Below are 24,174 nucleotides of genomic sequence, written 5' to 3' on the forward strand. Positions count from 1 at the left end.
AAAAAAAAAAAAAAGGCAAGCGGGCAGCCCAAGCGGTGCCAGGCAGGGATGGTGCCCCCCGTGTGGCTCTGCTTGCTGCACGGCTCCCTCCTCCTGCTGGCCAGAGCGCGGCAGAGCCGCGGCCCCGCGGGCGCCTGCCCGCTGCGCGCCAAGGTAAGCGGCGCCCCGACGGCGCGGGGACGGGCGCGCGGCTCCGCCGGGGCAACGGCGCGGGTCCCCACCCCTGCTGCTCCCGCGGTGCAGGGGGAGGCAGGACACGCTGGGCATGTGAAGGCGGGGGCTGGGAGCGGGGGGTCTGGGCTCAGCTCGCGGATTGGGAGCGCTGCCGCGGGGCTCGGTGGGCGCCCATGGAAAAGCGCCCTGGAGACTAACCCGCGGCCGCTTCTGCACCTGGGCGCGCGCCCGGGCTTTGCTTTCCCCCTCGCGGCATCCCGGGGGCAGGGAGGAAGGTCCTGGGAGCAGCCCCGGCAGAACTTGGCTCAGCTGCGTCGCGGACAGCAGCGCGGGCTTCCCCAGCGCGACGTGCGGGGCTGCGTCCCTCCCGGGATCCGCTCCTCGGATCTTGCTCAACCCCAGGCGCGGCGCGGGAGACTCAGGACAGCAGCCTTGAGCAGAAGTGTTGTCCTGAGCTCAGTGTTGAGCAGCCTCGCCGCGCTCGTGAGGAGCCACGTAGGCTTGGCCTGGCCCGGGAGAGTGCCACGTGCAGCCAACGCAGCCTGGCTCACGCGAGATCTATGGAGAGGGTGTGATCTGCCCAAAATAACGAGAACAAGCTGGCCTCCTCGAGGTTTCTGAATGAAAACACCCCAAATCGTTTCAGAAAAGTGTAGCTGAGCTTACTTAGTGCTAGAGAAGTAGGTGGTTCCTGATTGTCCTGGGCTGGAGTCCCGCTGACCAGAGGTGTCCAGGGATGCTCCCCACCTTCCACCCAGGCTCAGCTCCTGCCCCAAACTAGCAGACTGGTTCCCAGGGGAGCACTGGGGAGGAGCCACATCCAGATCACGGTGTAGGGGAGCAGCGAGGAAGGTTTTCTAGCTCTGGAGCGGGCCAGGGATGCAGTGGCCTCTCTGTCCGGCTTGGGTGCCCTCCAACACGTTGCCCACCTCCCTGGCAGGGCCCTGTGCTGCCCAACACCCAGGACTTAGGCTATGGCCAGCTTAACCCTATGCCAAGCAACACGTGCCTGCCTGGAGGTGCCCAGTCAAGCTGGGGTTAGACAGCGCTTGATCCCTGTGTCAGGGAGGGTGCCCTGCACTCTGCTTTTTTCTGGATCCAGTAGATAAACTGGATTTCTAAGCAACATTTTCTCTGGCATGGTGGGACATGCAGGGAGGTTTCCTCAGGAGCCGAAGTGCCTGACCGGGCCTGAGCTGGTCACCAGCAGAGCTGGAGGTGGAATGTGTTAATGGTATCTCATTATCTGCTGATTACTCTGCCGTTAAAATGCAAGACCACCTGTAGTTCTCCTGTCGGAGGGCTGCTTCCTAGGGTCATTAGGGCAGTGGTGGTAACCCCTGTCCTAGAAAGGCCTTGTGCCTGACTGCAGAGGTGCTGGGAATAAGGGCAGTATCCTCGTGAAATCCCCCATCCCTTTGGACATTTACTCCATCCCCTTGGAGACACCCACATCTTCAGGGAAGGCTTCTTGTTTGTTCCCACCTTCATCTCTTACAGGAACTTTGGTGCATTTTCGTGCCTCTCTGAATTACACTGCGGCTTTCTTCTTGCTGGGTCTTTTAGAACTTCAGTCCTGGAAGAAATTATTTAAACTCAGTGCCTGAAAGTGATGTAGGAGCGCATAAGAATTTCTGCTGAGGTCTTTTTCATCATTATTCCATATTATAGTTAAAAATAATATGCTCCATCAGTCTGCTTTGAGGAACAGACTGGAGAGGAAAAAAAAATAGAGAAAAGAAAAAGAAAAGCTTTGAAAACAGTTAATGTGAAAGAAAGGATGCTGGGATCTTTTGGGTAATATCCCAGTTACTAAGTAATGTGTCCTTGTGGTGCTTTCTTTTTACTAAACATTGGAGTATACTGAAAAATTTAAAGCCAGAATCCTAGGATTAACAGCAGAATGCCTGCAGTTCTAACTAGTTAATAATTTATGATGCATTGTTCATGATAAGAGGCCAATTAATTTCAACAGCTATTTTTCCCAGTGTATTTAGTTTGCTAGAGCAAGCAATCTGTTTGCTGTCAGTCCTTGGCTTTTCAGCTGAAAATCTGATTCTTATTTTTCGCTGTTGGTAAGTGGAGATTGAATTTGTGTTCTTTTAATAGCTGTAGCCAGTGCAGTGTTTATCCCCAGGCAAGCTCTGCTTACAGTCTTAAATTGAGTTTAGGAGTGTGTCAGTAATGTAAGTGGGCAAAAGCTCAAAAGAATGACTATTAAAAATGTGCTTAGCATTTCTTTGTGCACTGCCATAGGCGCGTGGGCTACTTTGTGCTGAGTTAAGGCACAGCCTTTGCCTTGAAAAGGTATAAATGAGCATGACAAGACAGGACACCAGCACAGATAAGGGTGAGAGAGAAAGCCATATAGGGAGTATGTGCCTGGGTGAGATGCAGCAGTCAGAGCATGTGCCATGCAGTAGCAGGGAGGAGAAGAGAGAATATTGTGGGTTGAGAGAGAGCTTAGTCCTGGCCTAAGGTTTGGATCTGAGATGTTCAGGGGAAAGGCCCTGGAGGAAGCTGCAGGCCCAAGGCACTTGCAGTGGGCGTCATGCGCTCTGTCCTGAAATATTCATGGTCTGCATAGGTGGGACGGAGAGGAGGTGGACAGAGGCAAAGTGCTGCCATTTACCTCATCACATGTGCAGGACAGTGCCAGCTGCTCATTCTTGGGACAGCATCTGAAACCCCTTCCTCCCCATTTTTCTTTTCAAAGTTCCCTTCATTCGTTTGCTCCTGTCCTAGATGCTCAGAGTGCCATCACTGGAAACATCCCCTTACCACCCCCTCCCGTCCCCTTTCTCTTTCTTATTTATGTATGGATGGATTTTCTGGATTTTTTTCAGTGATTTTTATTTGCCTTAGTCAGTGCCTCATTTGGGTCGTTTTGAAGCAGTTTCTCGGAAGAAAGATGTCTGTTCCTCTGATCCTGTTTGGCATCAGTCTCGCAGCAGAACCACTGTCAGCGCCCAAAATGATTCATGCTATCTGAGGAAGGCAGTAATATTTATGTATTTGAAGATGACAGGCTGCATCTATAGTGGTGCTATAAACACGTCTGGAAAAGCAATCTGTTGGGAGCAGCAATGTCTGTTTAAATACGAGCAAAGAGGACTACTGGGGAGGAAAAATACACGTGCCCCTGGGTCAGAGCCTGTTTTGGGCTGAAGCAAGTGGAAGCCTCTGGGCTTTCCTGTGAGGGGCAAGGCAGAGCACCACAGAGACATCCCTGCAGCTGTAATTTATGCTGCTTTTAAACCCCTTCTGATGCAAGAGTTGCATAAAAGGACCCTGCTGCAAAGGGAAACCGGGTCCTTTATCTGCTCTCTGTGCAATGAGGTGAGAGGAAGAGGCACCTGCTGTGCAAGGTGGTGCTGAGCAAGCCCTGCCATTGCTCTGCGCTATCTATCTCGGAGCCACCTCGTGCCTTAACAGCCCCCCTGTCACAGCCTGTGGGGAGATGCACCCCCACTTTTCCCTCTCTGGAGCCAGAGGCAAACCCGTGCAAGCTCCAGGAGATGCACAAGGAGCCAGGGGTGGAAGCTGGGCCCACAGGAGCACACAGAAGCCCTGGGACACTGACTGCAACTGCTGGTGGACAGGTGCTTGCAGGGTGCCCTTCCTACAGGATCTCAATCTCTTTGAGGAACGTGAGGACTTTCTGAGGATTTTTGCTAGGCCTCATCTTTTCCTTTTCTTTTTTCTTTTTTTTCTTTTTTTTTGGTTATTTTCCTACTTGTTGTGTTGTAAACCCTCTGAAGGAAGACTCATTTGCTTTCTGACTGATGGCTCATAGCGCTGTCGCAGCGCAGCTGCAAAACCATGGGGATTTGCAGAGGAAAACACGAAAGCGCAATGCCAGACGCCCATCTATCCAAGCCAGGCGTGATGGTCTGGAGCAGCACGGGCACCTGGTCCTGCCCCTTTGGGATCACGCCTCCTGGCAGGATTTACGCGGGAGCGGAGCTGGTGGCAACTTGCTCCTGCAGATTCCTTCTCAGGGCCGGCTGCCCCGTGCACGATCAGACTTGTGCGAGGCGAAGGGGCGCTCACCTCCCAGCCTGTCCCAGGTGGCCCTTCCACCTTCGTGCCGACCTGAAGGCAGCCCTGATGGTCATTCCGTCCAGGAATGTGCCGTCTGCCACCCTTCTCCAGGTGATTTCTCAGTGCGCTTTCCTCCTGTTTCTGCCTCCAGGCTAGTGACTGCGCTGGTCATCTGTAAAATGCTGCTCTTAAGAAGCCCCTCTGCTTCTTAAAGGGACTTCACTGACCTGAAAACTGCACTGAGGTTAATGAGCGCATTTATTCAAATGTGCTCACCTATTGAGATGGCTCATTATGATTGATTTGCCTAGATTTAGCAACCTGATTTAAAAAAAAATAGAAAAAAAACCCAGAAACTTGATTTAAAAAAAAATAGAAACTTTGGGGTGATATACATGAAAGAAGAGGGAAGTTGCATGGAGCTCTTGTAGAAAAGGTACATTTTACAGAGGGAATATCTTTGTGAAGGTAGAGACTGTGGAAGCTGAGGGAAGAGTCCTTAGCATCTCCCTTACAGCAAGGAATATGTTCTGGGCTCAGATGCTCAGCTTTTACAATGAATCTAGAACCCCTATTTTTTGTATCTTTCCTTTGCATATTATTTTCCACTTGTTCTTTCTACATCAATGTCAAATCTATACTCATTTGTCTCCCTTACATCTTCTTCACCTATCACAACATAGTCTTTTCCTTTGCCCAGGGGACATCTCAGTTGTTTTAGCTCCTATAGAGAGTGAACAGCATAGACAGAGTTTGCTCAGCCTTAAGAATGTTTTTAAGGTCTGTTGTTAGGACTGTGCACCAGGAATATCTTGTAGAATGCAGAGATGCAGCACAGCCCTAGCAAAGAGCGACACTTACCAAAACTCAGGTCTGTGGTGAATTTTTCAGACCTCTAACATGCCACAGAAATGTCTGAAAAGCTTGATGGGATTTTCCTTGGCTCGTGAGCCAAGGAGCTCATAAGCCGGATTGGCAGCAGTGTGCTGTTGAAGTGCTGCCTGCTCTGTGGCCTGGGTTAGATGTGGAGAGCTCCTGGACAAGGCCATCTGGGATGAGCCACAGCAGAGCAATCTTTAAGATTAACCTTTCTAACCTCTCCTCTTTGCTATCAGAAATTTATAGGCAATGTGTTTCCAATAAATTCCTCCAAGCAGCCCGTCCTGCATTTGGCAGTCAGGCAGGCCTCTCAGATCAGCACACATGCACACTTAGCCCCGGAGCCGAGGTTAACGTTATCTGCTGGCTAAAGCCTGGCCAGATGTTGGAGTGCATCTGAAAGCCTTTCCCATCTGTGCAGACAGGACATACAAAGGACTTAGACATGCGGAGGCTACTTCTTCCTGTCTTTGCAGACGGACAGAAACTGCCTGTGTTCATCACTACTGGTAAGGACTGATGCTGTACGTTCCTGAATGTTATGGTTCCTGAAAGGGAGGTAGATCGTGGAAAGTGACCTGGCTCCACAGAACAAGGGCCATTTTTGCCTCATCTATTCTCTCCAGGGGGATTGCTATAGACTTGGTGCAACCTTGCATTTGGGACATCCTGAGGATGCTGTGAGGCACATAGTAGCAGCAAAGCATATATGTGAAGTCCCATCTTCTTTCCTGGTAGCCGTGCTTTTTGAGATATTTTTTTCTTTTGAGGGGGTTTGAAAGGTGATTTTTCTTTTTCTTCTCTGCATAAACAAGAATGCCCTGAACCTGTAGGCCATTGGGCCAACAGCGTTTCTTCCCTTATTTCCCATGATACTGGCTGTGATTCTCATTCTTCAGAAAAAAATGAGAATTTGACTGTATATCTATCTGTCCGCTGTGTGCCACATCCATGTAGGATATTGTTCTATTTCCCAGACCTGGTCCGTGAGTTATTTTGTGCTGCTCACTCATTTCATGCCCTGCTCAGAGCAGGAGCCTCTCCAGAAGTGCTCTGGCACCCTCTCAGTGTCGAGGCAGATTCCTTGATGAACGGCGCCTTGTTGTGCTGAAGTGAGAGGCATCAGGGTGGAGGTGACGGGAACCCCGCTGTCCTGCTCGGTGTCAGCAAACTGGTGCCAGCTTTTGACTCATTACAAGGTGGGAGCTGGATAAGCGCCTTGCCTGCAGCTTGGTCCACTTGGGCTGAGCCCAGGTGCTGGCAGATAGCGGCTGCTGAGCAGGGGCAGCAGCGGGGCTGTTGAGCAGAAGCAAGCCAGGGCCACGCCTCTCATGTTTTTGATTAAGGAAAAACGAATTTTGAGCCCAAAGCCTGAGAAAAGGATGCTCCAGGAATACTCTGTGTGAGCAAGGAGTCTGTAGGAAAAGTCGGTGCTGGCAAGCATCTGGTCCAGGTGGCTTGCTTGTCCAGCATCTTCACCCTTGTGCTCCTGTGATGGGGTGGGAATGAAGGTATTTATTGTGCTGCATCTCCCTCCTCCACAGCAAAGTGAGCTGAACTCCTTCCTGTGGACTATCAAGAGGGATCCCCCATCCTACTTCTTCGGCACTATCCATGTCCCATACACTCGCGTGTGGGATTTCATCCCCGACAACTCCAAGAAGGCCTTCCAGCAGAGCCACATCGTCTACTTTGAGCTGGACCTCACCGACCCCTACACCATCTCCGCGCTCACCAGCTGCCAGCTGCTGCCCCAGGGGGAGAACCTGCAGGACGTGCTGCCCCGCGACATCTACCGCCGCCTCAAGCGGCACCTGGAGTACGTCAAGCTCATGATGCCGTCGTGGATGACGCCGGACCAGCGAGGCAAGGGGCTCTACGCCGACTACCTCTTCAACGCCATCGCTGGCAACTGGGAGCGCAAGAGGCCCGTGTGGGTGATGCTCATGGTGAACTCGCTGACGGAGGTGGACATCAAGTCCCGCGGCGTGCCCGTCCTCGACCTGTACCTGGCGCAGGAAGCAGAGCGGCTGCGGAAGCGAACGGGGGCCGTGGAGAAGGTGGAGGAGCAGTGCCACCCGCTGAACGGGCTCAACTTCTCCCAGGTAAGGCTGGCGTGTGCAGCACAGGGTGCCAGCCTGGCCGCCGGAGCCATGGAGCGCTGTTGGGATACGCGCTCCGGACGCTGAGGGGGCTGTGGTGGCGGTGTTCGCGTCGGCTCTTGGGTCTGCGAGCTGTGGCCTCAGCCCCATTCAGACCTTGCCCAGGGAGATCCTGCTCCGCTTCTTTGGCCATCGTTGGGCAGGCTCCCCGCTGTGTGACACTGGATATCTCCTCCCTGGCCCTGCTGGGCATGTTTGTGGCAGGGTTACAGGGCAAACTGGGGCTCCTTGTCTAATCTTGCCTGGGTATTAGCTGCTTAAGAAGAAAGGCCTCATAGCTCGAGGGGAGAAGGGGCTGTGTGCTGGAACACTGCTTATCAGAAGAGCACATCAGTGGACCAAGTGCCCTGAGGAACAGCGGCCCCTCCTCTGCATTTGGAATAACTTTTTTGCTTGTTTTACTGGAGGGTTGCTGAATAAGGGTCAGCAAGCCCATCAGGCAGGGATTCGCACAAGTTGATACAGGATCTTGTGAAAGCCTTTTGTTGTTGTTATATTTTGTAAGCTGTTTTAGCACAAATCTTCACATTGTGAATGATCCCTGTGTCATCTTTGCTTTGGGATGGCCGCTCATGGTCATGGTCACTCTTGGTCTCCTGAATGGGATGTCCCTGGGAAGAGGGAGCAGCACATGGCTGGGCATGGACGCTCTGGGTCTGGCCTCTCCAATCCTGCGCCTGGATGGCAAAGGTGGTGGCCTTTCATCATGGGACTGGGAAGTTTCACCTTATGGCCACAGGGAAGTTGTTTGAATTGGGAACATTTAAGTGATGTCCAGGATTGTCCACCCTCATGACCCTTATGTGGGAGCTCTCACAGAGAGTCCAGCTGAGGGAAGCCAGAACTAGAGGATGAACTTTGTTCTTTTCAGGAAAGCCAGAGCCTGTTCCTAACCTGGCTGTCAAGCAAGGCCTGGAGGCATGGCCCAAGCAGGTAGGGCCATGGCAGGTCCAGGTAGGGCCACTGAGCAGTTGTCCAGATAGGGAAGTTAGGTTTTAAGCCCATTTCATGGTTCTTCTAGAACCTGATGTGTGAAAACTTACAGTTGGCAGCTCTGTAAATCTTTGACTTAAGGTTTTCCCCTCACTGTTTGTTCAGGCAGTTGGGTTAATTATATTTTTAATAAAAATCAAACAAAGACTTTGAAACGGGCTGTCTGAACATCATTGCCTTCTGTGTTGTGTGGCTCTGTGGGAACCCCCAATATCAAGCTGCTTCCGTGTCCACCTTTCAAGTGAGCAAACATCAGGGAACACTTAGAAAGCTCTCCTGGGTCAAATGAGGACACTCAGTCATAAAGGATGGTCTCATCCTTTGCAAGCAGCGAGAGTGGCAGAGAGATGACTTGCTCAGCTGATGTGTGAATTCAGCGATTCCAGCTTGTTCTTCACAACGTATGTTCTGCCTTCCACCTACGACCTGCTCCTACAGCTGTACAGTCCTTGGTGACAAGGACTCCCGGGCTAGTTACGAGCAATGCAGCATTAATAGGCCTTTTTTTCTCATCCTTTTCCCATTGTGTATGGCCAGATGGTGGTATACTATTGCAAGAGCATGACTGGAGCAGCTTGTCTTTGATCACCTCCCTGGGATCTCACAGACTTCGGCAACTACACAGAGCAAACAAACCCATGGTAGAAACTTCCTTCATGCCCCTACGTACAAAAGAAAAAGAGAGAAAAAAAAAGGAAAAAACAGCACGACCTGTAAAAAGGCTTTTAGGCAATGAGGACTATATTTGCTCTAATTTTCATTTTATCTTTTGTTTTATGACTCTTGTTTTATTACAAGTCTTATTTTACCTGCCAAATATCTCTGTTCTTGCTCAACTCAGGCTGTCTGCCCACATAGTCAGGCCATAAAAGTATCATTTCTGTATGATGCATAATGATTTTTATCCATGCGTTTATCCATGTATTTTTCTGCCTCCTAAATCCCTCATTTTTGTTCCAAGAGCTATGTAACTTCTGGGAGTATGGAAAGATTAGTCTGTCTCCACCCTTGGGCAGGGGAGTCTGATTCCCAGTTTCATGCTGCTTTCATGCTTGTCTTACAGGCTTTCTTCTCCTCATCCTACCTTCTTTCATGCATAGTGCCTCTCTTCTTGCTCTTCAGTTGACTCTGTGCCTCTTCAGTTGACTCAGAAAATGAGGCTGGACTAGCATCTACCCTGTTTGTAGGACCACAGCTTAAGTGTATAAATATTGCCCAGTTTATACCACTTGCATTACCATTGCCTAGCCAAGACCCAGGTCAATCTGGCCTTTCCAAAACTGGCACATTTGGTGCGAGACTATCTGCTGTTCACTCTTAATGGGAGAATTTGTTTCCTCACAGTCCTTCCCTGTGTGCAGACATTTCCAAAGAGTCTGGTTCCTACCTGAGCATCAAGAAGTGACCAGGTCTTCAGAAGCACTCAATTTTTTGGGAACAGAAAGTGGGGAAACACTAAGCATTGACTGTTTCTGAAATCTTGGCTCCATCTCTGAGAATGAGCACTTGAAAGCTGTCTCTCTAGCACCTCTTTTTGGCACCCACTTCATCATTTGGTTGTTGTTTGCAGATAGAAAATAGAGATGAAGTTTCTAGGAGTGATCACTTTGCGTTAATTAGGACCTACTTCTCTTAGTCTCTGCTCAGAACAGTAACCTGTTACCATCAAAAATGAGCTAAGATATTCTTACCTTTCTCAAAAAGGTTTTAGTGTCTTTCAAATTGCAGACCTATGCTTTTCTCAGAGGTTCAGACTCCTGAATAGCAAATATAATCCTCCTGGCGTGACAATAGGAATTTCTTTTCCTACTTGCTTTATGCTTTCTCCTGGGTACAAAGGCCGCCCTCGATAACCACAGGTATAAAACTGTCATTTGGGAGCAGTCCACATCAGTACATAAAGTACAAAGTACTTGAGAAGCCTCTGTGCTTTCTGTGTGGTGTGTTGTAACTTTTCCTTATAAAGAAATGAGATACAGCAGTGATGGCCTGAAACTGAGCATTTATTTTCTTACAGATAAGATGTGCAATTGGAGATAACCGTGCTAGTCTCCTGATTGGGGAAAAAAAAAAAATAAAATAAAAATAAAAAAAAAAGGAGGGGTGGGAGAATTTTTCACTCTATATTTGGATGATAAATTATAATGTCTGTCTCTGAATTTCCAGAAAAATGAGGCTAAATCTTGCAGTATTCCCATTCTTGAGACATTGGTTCAGGATCACTTTGGGCATAACAGTTACCAAAAAAACACATTAAAAATTGCAGAACGAGGAAGGATGCCTGGTGGGAGCTCTTGTACCCAAGCTCAAAGCTAAGAGCAGCTGGTTGATAAAAGTCTCCCAGTGGAGCTGGAAGGGGACCACTGGCTGCTGAACTCGAACAGGTTAGACAGGGCACTATTTGCAGTGAAGTGATTGCATCTTCCACCCCGAGGGTGCAACTTAGGTCTATGATGTGCTTCAGTAGCAACCCCCCTCCCCAGGTGATGGGAACATCAGGATTTTCTGCCTGCAAACTGCAACTGAAACAGCTGAATTTGCCCTATTTCCTTTTTTTTTTCTTTTTTTCTTTTTTTTTTTTCTTTTTCTGTTGCAGTCTGCGACTCGGATTTGTTTGTTTTGTTTTCAGTTTGTACATAGACAAACCTGTAGCCTCCATGTCTAGATGTCAGGGGTGGGGAGGAGTTTGGCTGGTGGGCAGCAAACAGCTAAGGGTTTGCTTTTGTGTAAACATAACCACAGTTTAATTAAGATGTTCTTAACTGCGTGGTGAGTTCAGGGCTGTTTTTGCTGTGTCAGTAAAAGGAGAATTCTCTGGCTGATCTGCTGTCTGTGCATGCAGATGGGTAGAGACTTCAGAGACTTTATTTTAAAACGCTGGACTCTGGTGGGGCTTTGATTGAAACCCAGACTGTGGTTTGCACCGTTTGCACAGGCTGCATGCACTGAGAGCAGTTCCTTGCATTTACACTCCTCACGCCTATTCACTAGCTGCAATTTCCTATTAAAAAATACTGTTTGTCAGCATCTTACACACTGGAAACAGACCTCCTGAGGCAGAAAACGTTGCTGCCCGTTTGTCCTTTCTGCTCCCAGTGACAGCTCTACCTCTTGCTGGCTCCCTGTGTTACACCACGCGCGTGCCAAGAAATTCTCCTGTTTTTCCACGGTCAGCAGGACCTGGGATACAGCTGCTGTGTGCTGCACTGGTACTGCTCATCCCTGGGCTTTCCTGACCACCCTGCAGACCCTCACAGAGCTGAGGAAAAAAGCTTTCTTACCTAAAAACTGGAAGGCACTGCTAGCACGTCCTGTCTGGGGCTGTGGGATGGCTTCATTTTGGCCCATAGTGGCTTGTCCATGGCTTGGTTCCTGCATCTCTCCCGTCGCAGCAATTTAAAAGGTTTCTTTTTTTTTTTTTTTAATTGGTTTGTTAACAAACCTAGTCACGTTCAGCATAATACAGCCTAACTTCAGCCTTAAGCTCTTTGATTTTTTTTTGAGTTTTTTTATTCAAGGAATACAAACTATCCACTTGCTCTTATTTGTTTAGGTGCAAATGAGCTGTGATCAACTTTTATTTTATTTTATTTTATTTTATTTTATTTTATTTTATTTTATTTTATTTTATTTTATTTTATTTTATTTTATTTTATTTTATTTTATTTTANTTTTATTTTATTTTATTTTATTTTATTTTATTTTATTTTATTTTATTTTATTTTATTTTATTTTATTTTATTTTATTTTATTTTATTTTATTTTATATCTTATTATCAAAACAGAACACTTTGGGTCTCTCCCAGCAGAGCACATCTACATACTGACTATCTCTCAGCTCTCTGTGGGCTTCCCATAGTCGAGCAGCACCTGTCTTGAACCACACGCCCTAGGCACAGTGTCCTGCAGTGGACACACTCTGCATTACCCATAATGTCACCATGCTCATCTTCCCTAGGTTATGCAAACTGAGCTTTTGACCTGGTTCTTTTGGACATAAGGGCCTTCTGAGGGCTCATGCTTGAGTGACCAAAAACCCTTATCAGTCTCACTGCTTCCTAGGACAGTGTTATCCTTGTTGCTATGGTCCAGTGCCCATCTCCCCAGCCAAAATCAACTGCAAGGCAGCAGACAAACAATCTTGTAACAAGAGATCCAGATTATGCAGGGCCTCTGCTCTCTTCTAATTATTTTGCTCCCCTGGCCTTTGTTTCATCTGCAGGCTCCATTAGTGATATTTTTTTTTCCCCTCTGGGATGTTGATAAATATGTTAAATACTGCAGGGCAAAGAGTTTTCCCTGCAAAGATCATCAGTAGCTTGCACAATTGTTTCTCATTTGCTGTTGTATTTTCAGGTCCACTGGCCACCACTTTTTTTTCCTTTCTCTCCTGTATATGTTGTGTTGATTTTGTATTTCTTTAAATTCCTGTTGTCATATGCTTGGATTAATAAGGCAAATGCATTTGAGAAGTTTGTTCATTGATGCTATTGCTTTTACCAAGTGAACTTGAAAGCTCATAAAAAGTTATATTCCTTTTTTTTTTTTTTTCATTGGATATGGTTTCCATATATCCTTGCTGACACACAGTTTTTCTCTCCTCTAATCTTTATGGAGGCTTTTATTAGCTGTTTCGTTAGAAAGGTTAATTGCGTGTAGGAAGGTAAGGCAGAAAAATAATTTTCAGATATCTGGTGCTCTATCTGGGCTAATGTGGAAAGGGAGCAAAGGGAATAATTAATCATTATTTTATTAAACGGAGGAAGGATGGCTACTCATACTCATCAGGCAACAGACTCAGTAGGTTGATGTATATTTGTGCAACATAGCAACCAGGTCCAGCACACGTGGATTATTCAGGGGACAGAAACTTGAACAGTTTCGAAGGAAATGAACCAGATGACACAGTTGGTGTTTACCACAGTGACCATCAGAAATGTCCCAACTATCACCTATGACTCAAGAAGTCCTAAGGCCTTTGCAGCTTGAAGTGAAGGATAATTTTGGGGAATAATCCCTCTGTACGTGCCCTGACACGAGCTGAGGATGAGACACAAAGGAAGAGCCTCTGTGGGCACACAGGGGATGGTCACTCTTTAGTTTTCCATTTTCTGCAGCAAAGCAGATCCAGGTGCAGTCCCCGATGAGCCGGAGGGGTTGGGGGCCCAGTCTGCCTCTCCCTTGGTGTCACCATGGACTTTGCTGAGCTCAACCACTGCAGCAACGCTCAGTCCCCAGGTACGAGCATGGCAGAAGTTTCTGCAGGGCCTCTTTGCTCTTCTGCATAAATCTCAACGTTCTCCTTAAACCAAGCAGCAAAACACACAGTTTTATGCTCTGTCCGTGGATGCCAGTTGGAGGTTCAGTTTACTCAGTGGGAAGAGGAGATGCCCTTGGAAATTGATGAGAAATAGGTCGGTGGATCTAAACTTGTCCACGTCCCTCTAGAGCCCTCAGAAATACATATTTCCCTCTTTTCCACAAGGCTTAGCTGTATCTATTTTGAGCATGTAGAGGTCAAATGTGAACAGGCAGGCGCTTGGGGAGCAGTTGGCGTTGCAATCTGAAACCAGGGAGAGGCTTAGGAGGGGATCCAAGCAACTTAAATCCAATCCTGTCAATTAAAACCAAGTATGTAACAATGTTTAGCTCTGCAATTTATTGTAATCACAATCCTGTTATAGAACTCTCTAAGGGAGACTTAGGTGGCAGGTTTTGTACGTTTCTCACAGACTCTTTATGCTGCTCTAACAGATTAGCAAGATTGCTGGGTTTGGCCAGAATTTGAATTAATGCTTGGCAAAAATATACGCTATTTCAGACTTGACTTATATGAAGCATCTGGTAAAAGCATTAAGGGAACTTTCCAGTGAAGAACATTTTCTAAATGACAGCTTTTATGTATTTTTCTGTTAACCTGTTTTGCTTCCTGAGCATGGTTCAGCCCACACCGAGACCCCCTCACCGGTGCACTCTGTACTCTGAGTCTGTTTTTCATCATGTTCAATCAAACCATCAATTTTTGTTTAGCTCATATTAGTTCTCTGTGCCATTTACAAGCCTGCCCCCTCACCCCTGCGAACATCAGAAAAATGGCTAATACCTCTGCAGATTTTGAGAGATGGAGTCCTGCCACCCCTGATGTATCTGGTAGAATGGGCACTGAGTATTCCTAGGCCTGAGATATCTGTATCCAAGTAGTGTTGACATCCTGAGATCCAATATGTGCATTTTCTCCTTAGGACCATAGTGAGAAACCACCAGGGAGGTGATGCCTCTTGGTCTATTTCTGCTCCTCCTTCCAGCAAGTTATGGATAAAAACAGCAAAATAACAAGAAGTTATGCACAAGAGGCAGATCAGGTGCAAAACAGCCTGACTCACCTCCGACTAAAGCTGTCTTTGATGCTGTCATGCAGTGAGAACGTGGCTGAGCTGTAAAGCCTGACACGGCACCTGGCACTGAGGTTCAACCAGTGAGGTTCAACTGAGACTGCAGTTCAGCCAGCATGCTGGTTAGACCAGGCAATTTGATCACACATTTCAGCCCTGTCTGTACTTACAAGGCCTATTTATTAAAATAAATCAGCTATTGTTACTGGAGTCTGGCAGGAGGAGCTCCATGGCTGGCGTGTTTAAAAATAAGTTCCATGCATGCTTTCTAGAAAGGATAAAATGGAGAAGGAAGAGAGGATGGTGCTGCATTTCATTTTGCTTGAGCTGTTGGTAAGACAGAAGACTTGGAAAGCTCAAGGCTGAAGTTCATAAACAACAATAGGAATAGGTGAACTTGTTGGTACTATCACATAAGGTTCAGGTGAGCATCTTCTTAAATACCTGCTGAGAAATATAAAAATAAAATAAAATAAAATAAAATAAAATAAAATAAAATAAAATAAAATAAAATAAAATAAAATAAAATAAAATAATTGCACTTCCTTTTTGGGCATTTCAAGTGCATTTTTGCAGCTCTGAAAGAAACTTTTCCTTGAGGTTCTAAAAAGTCTAGGTGAATAAAAACCTAGTTGTCCCTAAAAGGTTTCATCGCTGGCTTGGGGCGATGCAATTTCAGACCTTATCCAGGTTAATAAAAATCAATTGGTCACAGAACTAGAAAGGATGTTTGCTTAGGTATGAGTAATCATGACTGAACTTAACTTGTTATGTGAAAAGTCATAACCGATAATATGTGTGATTGGTGCCTTAAAAGGCCCAACTTTCCCAAACTGAAAATAATTATAGGCCGCATATAGTGGGAGGAAAAACTTAAGCATAAAAATAAGAAGGATAATTGAGAGTTATTCTGAAATTCTTTAATAGATCCCCAAGAAACCACAGTAGTGCATTTGCAGAGATACTTTCTTTAGTTAAAAAAAAAAAGAAAAGTTGTTTTGGTTAACAAAGGAGATGAAAGCAGCAATAAAAAACCCCAAAATGTAACGAATGGAAAAACAGAGGAAGCAACGTGGACAAATAATCTGAAAGGAAATTCAGGCAATTGATGAGAGAACTGAAGAGTACCAATGAAAAGCCTTTGGGTAGTGGGTTTGGAACAACACGAAGGAATTCTTTAAATTTGTCTGGGATTCAGGAAATCCTAGCAGTGGCACAGGCTCCATTCTGAAGAGGGTTGCAAAATTGTTGCTTATGAAAGAGAAAGGGCAGAAGCAACCAGGAACTATTTCTTGGTGTTTGGAAAGAAGGCGACTTGGTCTAAGAGAGTATTTTCTGTTCCAGTAGAAAATTACTTCCAGTAATTAGGAAAAGCATTAAATGCCAGTGTTTATAAAATGCAAAACTGGTTCACTTACAGTCAGGACTACCTGCAGAATAAGCCAAGGAGCAATGTGAATCATTAATACAGGTGCTCGGGGAATTCCAGGGGAGTAGAGAAAAAGTCACTATATCAGCAGTATCCTGGGACGGTGTAACGCCAGGCAATTCCCCTTGTATGGGAAACACACCTTGTCAGGCATTACAATTCCACTTTCTGATAAGAGCATGACTTTGACTGATGAAGGTAGTTGTGTCGATGTAGTTATGCACAGCGTGTAGGCTTCTGGCTTTGTTCAAGGTGATACTCTGATTTAAGAGTAGACACCATGCAGTATTGATGCTGTGTGTTGCAGGTAGCCTAGGAACAGGGGAAGTGATCATCCTCATAAATTAGCTGCAAATGGAGCATCATTGCCCAGCAGGAAGGGAAATGGTTTGTAAGTAGATACTGAAGGTATCATTTCCTGGCCATGCATTATGCAGTGGCTTTGTCAGTGCTATAAATGAAAATAATAAATCGTGGCTTGCATGAGGATGGAGGTGATGGAGAAGTGAATGAAATAAAAACTGGTCAGTGACTCTGAGCTGAGGCATCTGGAAATCTGGGCTCCCATTATGCAGCTAAATGCAAAGTCTTATATTTAAAAGCAGAGCATGTTGATCAAGCTAGCAGGAGCAGAGGCCATACCAGGAATGCATTGCCCCTGTGGATGGCATGGGAAATAACTGCATTAACATTATTTTGTTATTTTTCTCATCTTGCCGATGAGAGTTAAACTCAGTTCTCAGCAGAGCGAGCAGGGGAGAACGGTGCCAGGGAGCCCTGTGCTCCACCTAGTCCTAGTGCCACCCCTTCAGAGTCTGCTAAAAAAGTGAGCAAAATTAATGAGACTTCTGAACAGCTTATTTGCATAGCAGGAGAGTGGAGAAACTTGATCTACAGAGTTTATTTGCAGGGAAACGGAGACATCATCTAATGAGCGTGCTTGGGTGTCTGCCTGGGCAAGAGGAGCACTGCAGCCCAGCTCCAAAGTCCAACAACGGCCTCGTTGCTGAGGACATGCACTACCAGCATGGAAAAGAGCATGGAAAGGCTCAAGAAATTGCCTTTTGCAAAGGCAATTAGCCAGCTGAACAACTTTCCTCGGGACCTGGTGGAATTGCCATCCTCCAGGCTTTAAATCATAACTGAAGAGCTCTCTGAAAAGCAATCTTTTGCTAGAAAAGATTGCTAGGTAGAGTTCAAGGACTGGTGATTCATACATAGAATCACTGTACATTTTGTCCTCTTTTATAAAATACTAATTTCAGGCATTTGGACACCTACAATTAAGGTTAGACAAGCAGTTTCAAGCAGCTTCCACATTATTGTGCTTTTTGTAGCTCTTTATTATTCAGGCTGAAGTTTGTTGTCGGTGACAGTGCAACTCTCCTCACAATGACCAGCAAACAGATCATTTTTTTTTGACAATGTGAGAATGGAGAGGAAATGATGGTGAAATGGAGGCCAGAGCTATGTGCCTTCTGCTGGACTTCCCCTGCAAATGGGCTGAGATTTTAGGGTTTTGTCAGCACTGGAGCAAGGAGGAGGCCTTGTGGGAGGACTGTTAGTGGGCTGAAGCAAGGGCACTGAGGCCAGGAGAGCCAGCCTGGTGCAAACATAGAGCCAGGTGCTCTCTGCAAGATGTGGTGCTGTTCTCCTCACGTTCACAAAACCCTTGGTGTCCCCCCGTGCCGTCGTGTTCAGGGCTTGTGTTTTGGCCAAGTGAGTATGGCCCTTTTGCTGCTGGCTCCAAGTCCCGTCATTGGTTTGTGCCACCAAGTGCAAGGAACCCTTGGCAGATGAGGAACGACCTGAAAGACATTTATGTTGTCAAGTTCCCCTTTTATTCCCAGGATCTCCTGGAATTTCAAGACGCTTTCTTGGATGTTCTTGTGAAGAAGGCTTGATTTGGTCCCTGGGGCAATATCTTGTGGTAGTTACTGGGATGATTCCTCTGAGAGTGATCCAATTTATTTTGACAAGATTTGGTCTTCATTTTAGGTTAGGCCAAGTTAACATTATGATTAAAATTTCCAGGCTTTGTTCAGTTTCCCTGAACGCTGGGCAGCTGGCTGAAGCAAGGACTTTAAGCTCATTACTGCCATCACAGCACTGTTTCTGAAATGGCATTATGGCTTGGATAGATGGACATGCTTCCCCAGTCCTCCACTTTACTCTGTGGGGACTGGAAATCTGGCCCAGTATACTGCCTTGCTCAAACCAGTGAGGTTTCACAGGCATTACAGCGTTTTGGAGACCTGCCTTGGTCCCATCTGTGCATAAGGGCGGCCACCTGCATTGTCCCTGGGCTGTCTGTGCCCTCAGAGTGTCCTGTTTTTGGTAGTTGTGGGCTCCTGGGCAGAAGTCCTTGATAAGAGGCACTATTTTCTTTTTCCAGAGCCACTGGAAAATGTGCACATGCAGTAGCACCTAAGCAAATATCTAAATTTACAGGAACTATTACTTTTTTTTTTTTTTTTTTTTTTTTTTTTTTGGCAGCTGAGGAACCTAAATGCCTCAGAGGTTGTGTGCTGAACCCCTGCATTTGGGACAAGAGAACTGGAGGTGTTTCCAGGCACCTCAAGTGCCTAGGATCCATCACTGCTGCTTCTACTTATTCTCCTGCCAGTGATGCCCCTCCAAAAGCCATTCAGATGCAGTCAACTGCTTGTGGTTGGCCTCCCAAGTTGTGGTGTGACATGCCACATGCCTCCCTGTTCTTGCACTTGAGATACAGGTGGAGATCTCTTGCAAGTGTGTTTATCCAAGGCTGCAGAAAGTGTCCCAGAGGCTGTAGAGCTGGTTGCTTGTTTCTAGTGTTGGAGTTCCCCAGATGAGGGAATCACCATCTGATGTAGATCTGGAGCAGGGGATCCACATTGTGCATGTGAGGCCTCCAAAGATGCAGCTGAGAAAAGAGTGAGAAAAGAGTGCCAAAAGGGCTGTACACTTTTCCAGCAGTCCCTGGAGAGGTCTATGAAGCCGACGAAAGGTCTAGGAGGTCTTTGGAGCTCTAGATTTTGCAGGGAAGCTGGTGTAGATTTCGTGGCATTACCATTTACCTCATCTGACAAGCCCTGTTGAGGCCCACAGGCTGGCAAAGAGCTCCCTCTGCAGACTAATGTGGCTCCAGAGTTGAACTGTCAATGAGCCCGTGGACCAAAGGTGACCAAGGGAGAAGAAGAAAGACCGTGGAGATCACGAAGTACTTAACATGCCTGCCTCATCTTAAATCCTCTTGTTATGAGTCAGTTGCCATTTTCTGATGCAGAGCCTGTGTGAGTCAGGAGGGGGACTCCCACAGACACCAGTGGATTTCTGCCAGCATCATCCTAGGCATAAATTCTGTCTTTAGGCTTCTTTATGTCAACATAAAGGTCCTTAGGGTTTTGGAAAGTGACCTCTGTATAAAACACAACCTGATCACATTGAGTTTATAGCACTAACATCACCCTTCTACAGAGGTGGTGGAGTGAACCTCACCTCTTACGCTGGCACACTGCTTTCCTGAAACATGCCCTAGGCGAGGCATCAGTTCCCCGAAACCAACCAATTCCTGTAGTGCAACCTTGCAAGGCCTTAGTGCCATAGTCATGTGCTAGTGCCATAGCCACCTTGCTTATATCCTAAAAACAGCAGGTCAAATAGTGAGTGGTCACAAATCAGCCTAGGTCTGTTGGCTGTATTAGAAATATACCAGTTAGTCACACTATTTATTTCTATTTTTTATATTCACAAATTTGAATGTGGCTGGGTGAATGTGTTTTATGGGCTAGAGCCAGCCCAAATCATCTTAAATCACTGTTGGACTGACTCTTCTCTCTCCTGACACTGCAAATCAATCAACGTTCCCCTGTTTTCCCTAAAGCATTAGTAATGCTCCTGGTTAATCTGAAAGCTGACTTTAAAAACCCTAACTTTAAGAAAAACACTTTAAAAATTCAATGTTCTCTTGGCTCGCATTTGTGCTCCCGGCTCCAAGTCGTAATTCAGATGTAGTCTAGAGCAGACTTTGGTACTGATGGAGAAGCTAAATCTTAGTGTGCACTTGATTGTATTTTCACTAACAGTCTCCAAGCTGTGCATGGTGATTTTGGTAGGAATTTGGGAGAGGAAAGGGGATGGGAATGTGAGCAAATCCCAGTCCTGAGCTTTAGGCTGAGGTTCTTCTTCCTGCATCCTTAGAACCTTCAGTCAGGTCCTCCTGCTGACTCCCTCTCCTTCTGGATGGCATGGCCACTACTGTGCCACTTTAAGGGAGCAGAGTGGGGCTGCTAAAATACCAGGCTCATCTCATGCCCTTTTTTGGAGTAAGCACAAGGGGGCAGAACTAGAACTGAGTTTTAGCTATATTAATGCCTGACTATTTATTTATTTATTTAGTTAGTTAGTTAGTTAGTTTTATATTGTACTTGGCCATAATTTTCTTCTTTTTTCTTTTTTTTTTCTTTTGTTTTGTTTATTTGATTGCTCTTTTCCCCTGGAATTTGTAGACATACTTATTCCCAAGAAAATTACACAGCTCTAATGAGACCCCAGTAGGATTCCTGAGGAATAACTCCAAGTAAGCCCTTTCTCTTCACCAGCATTTGTGTTTAAAAACAAAGGCAATTGTTAACAAGCGAACATTCCTGGACTACCAGGTCACAGGCATCTGCTCCATGACAACATTACTGCTGGTGCCAAGACGGTTCAGCTTTGTGCAAGAGCTCTGCGGATCCTGTGAGCATTGACATCTAGGAGAGGTTTCTTCCAGGACTGGACTCGAGCAGACGTGAATTCTGCAGTGAGGGGTGGTGAGCTGAGGCAGCGGGTTTTCCTGCCGTGCTCTTGCCTGCTGTGCATGCACCACGTGGTCCTCTTCATTGCCCGAAGACAAACGAGAACCACAACCAGATTGCTGCCAGTCTGCTGGCCTGCTGTAATGGGCAGGAGGGGACAGTGAAGATGTCTACGAGAATGGCCTCAGACTTGCAGTCTTGGCCTGAGCCATACCTCTGCATGCTCTGCAGGTCCTGCAAGGAGGACATTGCTCAGGTTTCCCCTCGTTGACACCTCCTAGTAACTTAAAGGGGAATATTCTGCTGTCCTGATGGGAAATGGATGCCGCAGAATGAGAAGGTAAAGCCTGGGCTCATCAGAGCATTGGTAGAGACGGACTGGGCTGTCACAGAAAGGGTTCGAGAACCGATGGACCCTGTCTTGCAGTGTCTGCAAGGGCAGGAGCTGCACAGACACCTCTTGATTTCTGCCTGCTAGAGGGAGCACAGATACCCAGTGCCAAGGTTGGGAGCAAGGCAGTGAAATGTAACTTATCCAAAGGCAGTTGCTCCAGCATTGCCGTGTTTCCTTCCCCGCTGGGGTTCCTGCTTTCTATGCTCACTTCCCTTTCTCTAGGATTTCCACCGTGAGGTTGTCCACATCACTTTGGTGGACCACGGCAAGACTTCTCTTTCTCTTCTCGGCATCACTTAGGCGTCTGCCCTTAGGGCTTTTGCTGCAGAGCTGTCCATGCCAGGAAGAGGAGCAGCATTGCTGAACTATAAAGAACATGTGCCCTGAAGGGGGCATCTTGCACCTATATAAGCAAATTTCTTTTCAGCCCCAGGACTGTGGCTTGTGAATGCCTTTTTGCTAGGCTGTCAGAGTGTGAGTGTCACCTTCAACATTGCCGGTCTGCTCCAATTCCAGGTCATTTTCTGTTTCTGCTGCCTCTTAATGCAGCTTCTTAATCATAGAATGTGCTCAGCTCATCATTCAAGGTCTACCCCAGGTCGTGTGATGGGAACCTGGAGACCCACCAATATCTGAGTCTTCACCTTTGATATTCTGAGTATTACGTGGGCCTCTTAAGAGCCTGTAGATAACTTGTTCAGTTTCCAATTGCGTTTGCCCTAGCCAAGAGTTCTTCCTCTATCCCCTCCAACCTCTAGGGGAAAGAAATTGCAGATTAGTCACCTGATATCATCATTCTTATCTTAGCCTTAGAAGCTTCCAGCAGAGGCTTTTATTGATGGGCTCTCATAGCTGAAATTTAATGCTGCTGGAAGAGCATCTCCCTGAAAACTATATTGCTCTTAACGGGAACAGAAACTGCACTTGTCTCAGACTGATTTGAGTATACTCAAAAAAACAGTTTCCTATCTTTACTATGATTTCTAATAGGAGTTGCAGAGGGATATTAAGGTACCGTCTTGTTGCCAAGATACTGAAAGGAATAAAAATCCGATAAAGTCTCTGGGTGACAGATAGTGATGTCTGAAGTGAAGCCATTTGTCAGCTTTACCTTGTTCCAGGAAGTTGATCTGATTTTCAGGCACATGCATCTTATTTATTAAGGAGCAGAATTCTGGTAGAAAACAGCTCTATCCCCAAATGAGCCTTAAGAGTAAAGGGATTGCTGAGTTGAGCTTCAAAACTGCACGGAATAAGCATCAGTAGGAGGAAGGATTATGAAATAGTTGGTGCAGGAGAGAAGGAGGCAGAAGTTAAATTCCTGAGGGGTAGAGGCTGCAGAGCCTGACAGCTATTGCATGTGGGAAAAATAATGCAAGAGACCAGCTCTACGGCACCACTGCTATCCCTGCTACCTCTCCAGTCTCCAGACAATGCCAGTGGCAATTTCTTGGCATGTCCTGTAGATGCCTTATTGGTTTTATACTTCAAACTTTTCCATACATACTGTTTTTGGCTGATTTTTTTTCAAGCAATGTGTAACCTTGCAGAATTTGTCTCTAAGGTTTTTCCAGGTAGCTCGTCTTGGCTTGTTGTAGGTTCTGATACTGAAATGCTGTGGAGCTAGAGGTGAGTCACTTCCTTCTGTTGCACTGTGCATCGTTTGCCAAATGGACTTGCTATTAGATAAAGCAATGCATATTTACAAAATTAAAGATATGGGGGAAAGCCTGAGATCAGTGTTCAATTTTGCCCTGCAAGTATCACATATTCTTAAGGATTTCTAGATGTCCAGGTGTTTTGGGGGTTCCTGGGAAGAGCCTCATGACTTGTCGTAGGGTAAATGAGGACACCATGGGGCTTGGATAGCCAGCAAAACCCTGTTCTCATCTGTAAGTAAGGCAGGGGTCTGCTAAACTCAGCCTGTCAAGACAGGGATCCTTTGTAGACACAGAATAGTTATAGTGATGAGAGATAAGGATGGTACATGCTGAAGAAAGAGATATGGCAAGCTGGCTGGAGAAGTATGCAAAAAATGACCTCCTGTCCTATCAACAGGTTGGCTGATCGAATGAAGTATTATTCCTTGTTCATGAGATGAGTATATAAACAGTTTTTCTACTGCCTTCAGGAAGGGAAGCTCTGCTGGCTGGTGCTTTCAGTGTTGTCTGCAAGGTCTGGCAGTGGTGAGGAAATCTTCTGCACATTCTTGGTTCATCGGACTCATAAACTGGGCAGGAAGCATTTATGACAGCAAAACGTGCAACATGACACATTTTAATTATTTATAGTCATTAACAGTGAAACATGAAATTGTTGGACAGACAATGAACACATTAGTTGTCACTGTCCTATCTCATTGATTCTTCAGCAACAGCTTTGAGTTCACTGCTTACATATAAATATATTAGAATTAGCAGTCATGGTTCCAGTGACATTTAAGTATCCCCACTGGATACCTGGCAAAAGAGCATAAGAATTAGTGCATGAATACATTTTCTTCCACTGCATTATCTGTACTTCTGGCTGTCAGAAGCTTAGGGACTTCCTGAGCTGTAGGTACATTACTGCTGAAAGGTGAGGAATGCATTATAGAGGCGAATGCTGTCCTGCTGAACTTGCCCTGCACCAAAAAGATGATGCTGTTTTAGCAGTCAGGACAAGAACAGGTCAAGGCAGGATCGTGCCTTGGAGCCACTTACCAAAACCATCCCGTGGTTTGGAGACACATGTTTTATATCTCCATGTACTGGAGATCTCGAGAAAGGAGAGCTCCTGCAGGCAGAAGATAGCATGTGATCCTAGCACCCACTTGTGAGATGGGGCATACACTGGGCTCAGTCCCTGCTGGCTTTTCACTGTTCTCAAATTACACAGAATCACAGAATAGTTGAGGTTGGAAGGGACATCTAGAGATCATCGAGTCCAA

At 46.3% G+C, this 24,174-nt stretch overlaps 1 protein-coding gene across 1 annotated transcript in view; it reads left to right on the plus strand.

Moving 5' to 3' along the window:
- Nucleotides 1–48: 48 nt before the first annotated feature.
- Nucleotides 49–24,174, plus strand: part of LOC112956428 (metalloprotease TIKI1-like) — a 65,885-nt gene continuing 41,759 nt past the window's right edge. Inside the window, exons 1-2 of the mRNA XM_026049950.1 lie at nucleotides 49–153; nucleotides 6,642–7,202. Coding sequence (XP_025905735.1) covers nucleotides 49–153; nucleotides 6,642–7,202 — 666 coding nt within the window. The remainder of the gene's footprint in view (nucleotides 154–6,641; nucleotides 7,203–24,174) is intronic.

The sequence above is a fragment of the Nothoprocta perdicaria genome, unplaced genomic scaffold, assembly GCF_003342845.1.
Source record: "Nothoprocta perdicaria isolate Ctin4 unplaced genomic scaffold, notPer1 scaffold_63, whole genome shotgun sequence".
NCBI classification, from domain to species: domain Eukaryota; kingdom Metazoa; phylum Chordata; class Aves; order Tinamiformes; family Tinamidae; genus Nothoprocta; species Nothoprocta perdicaria.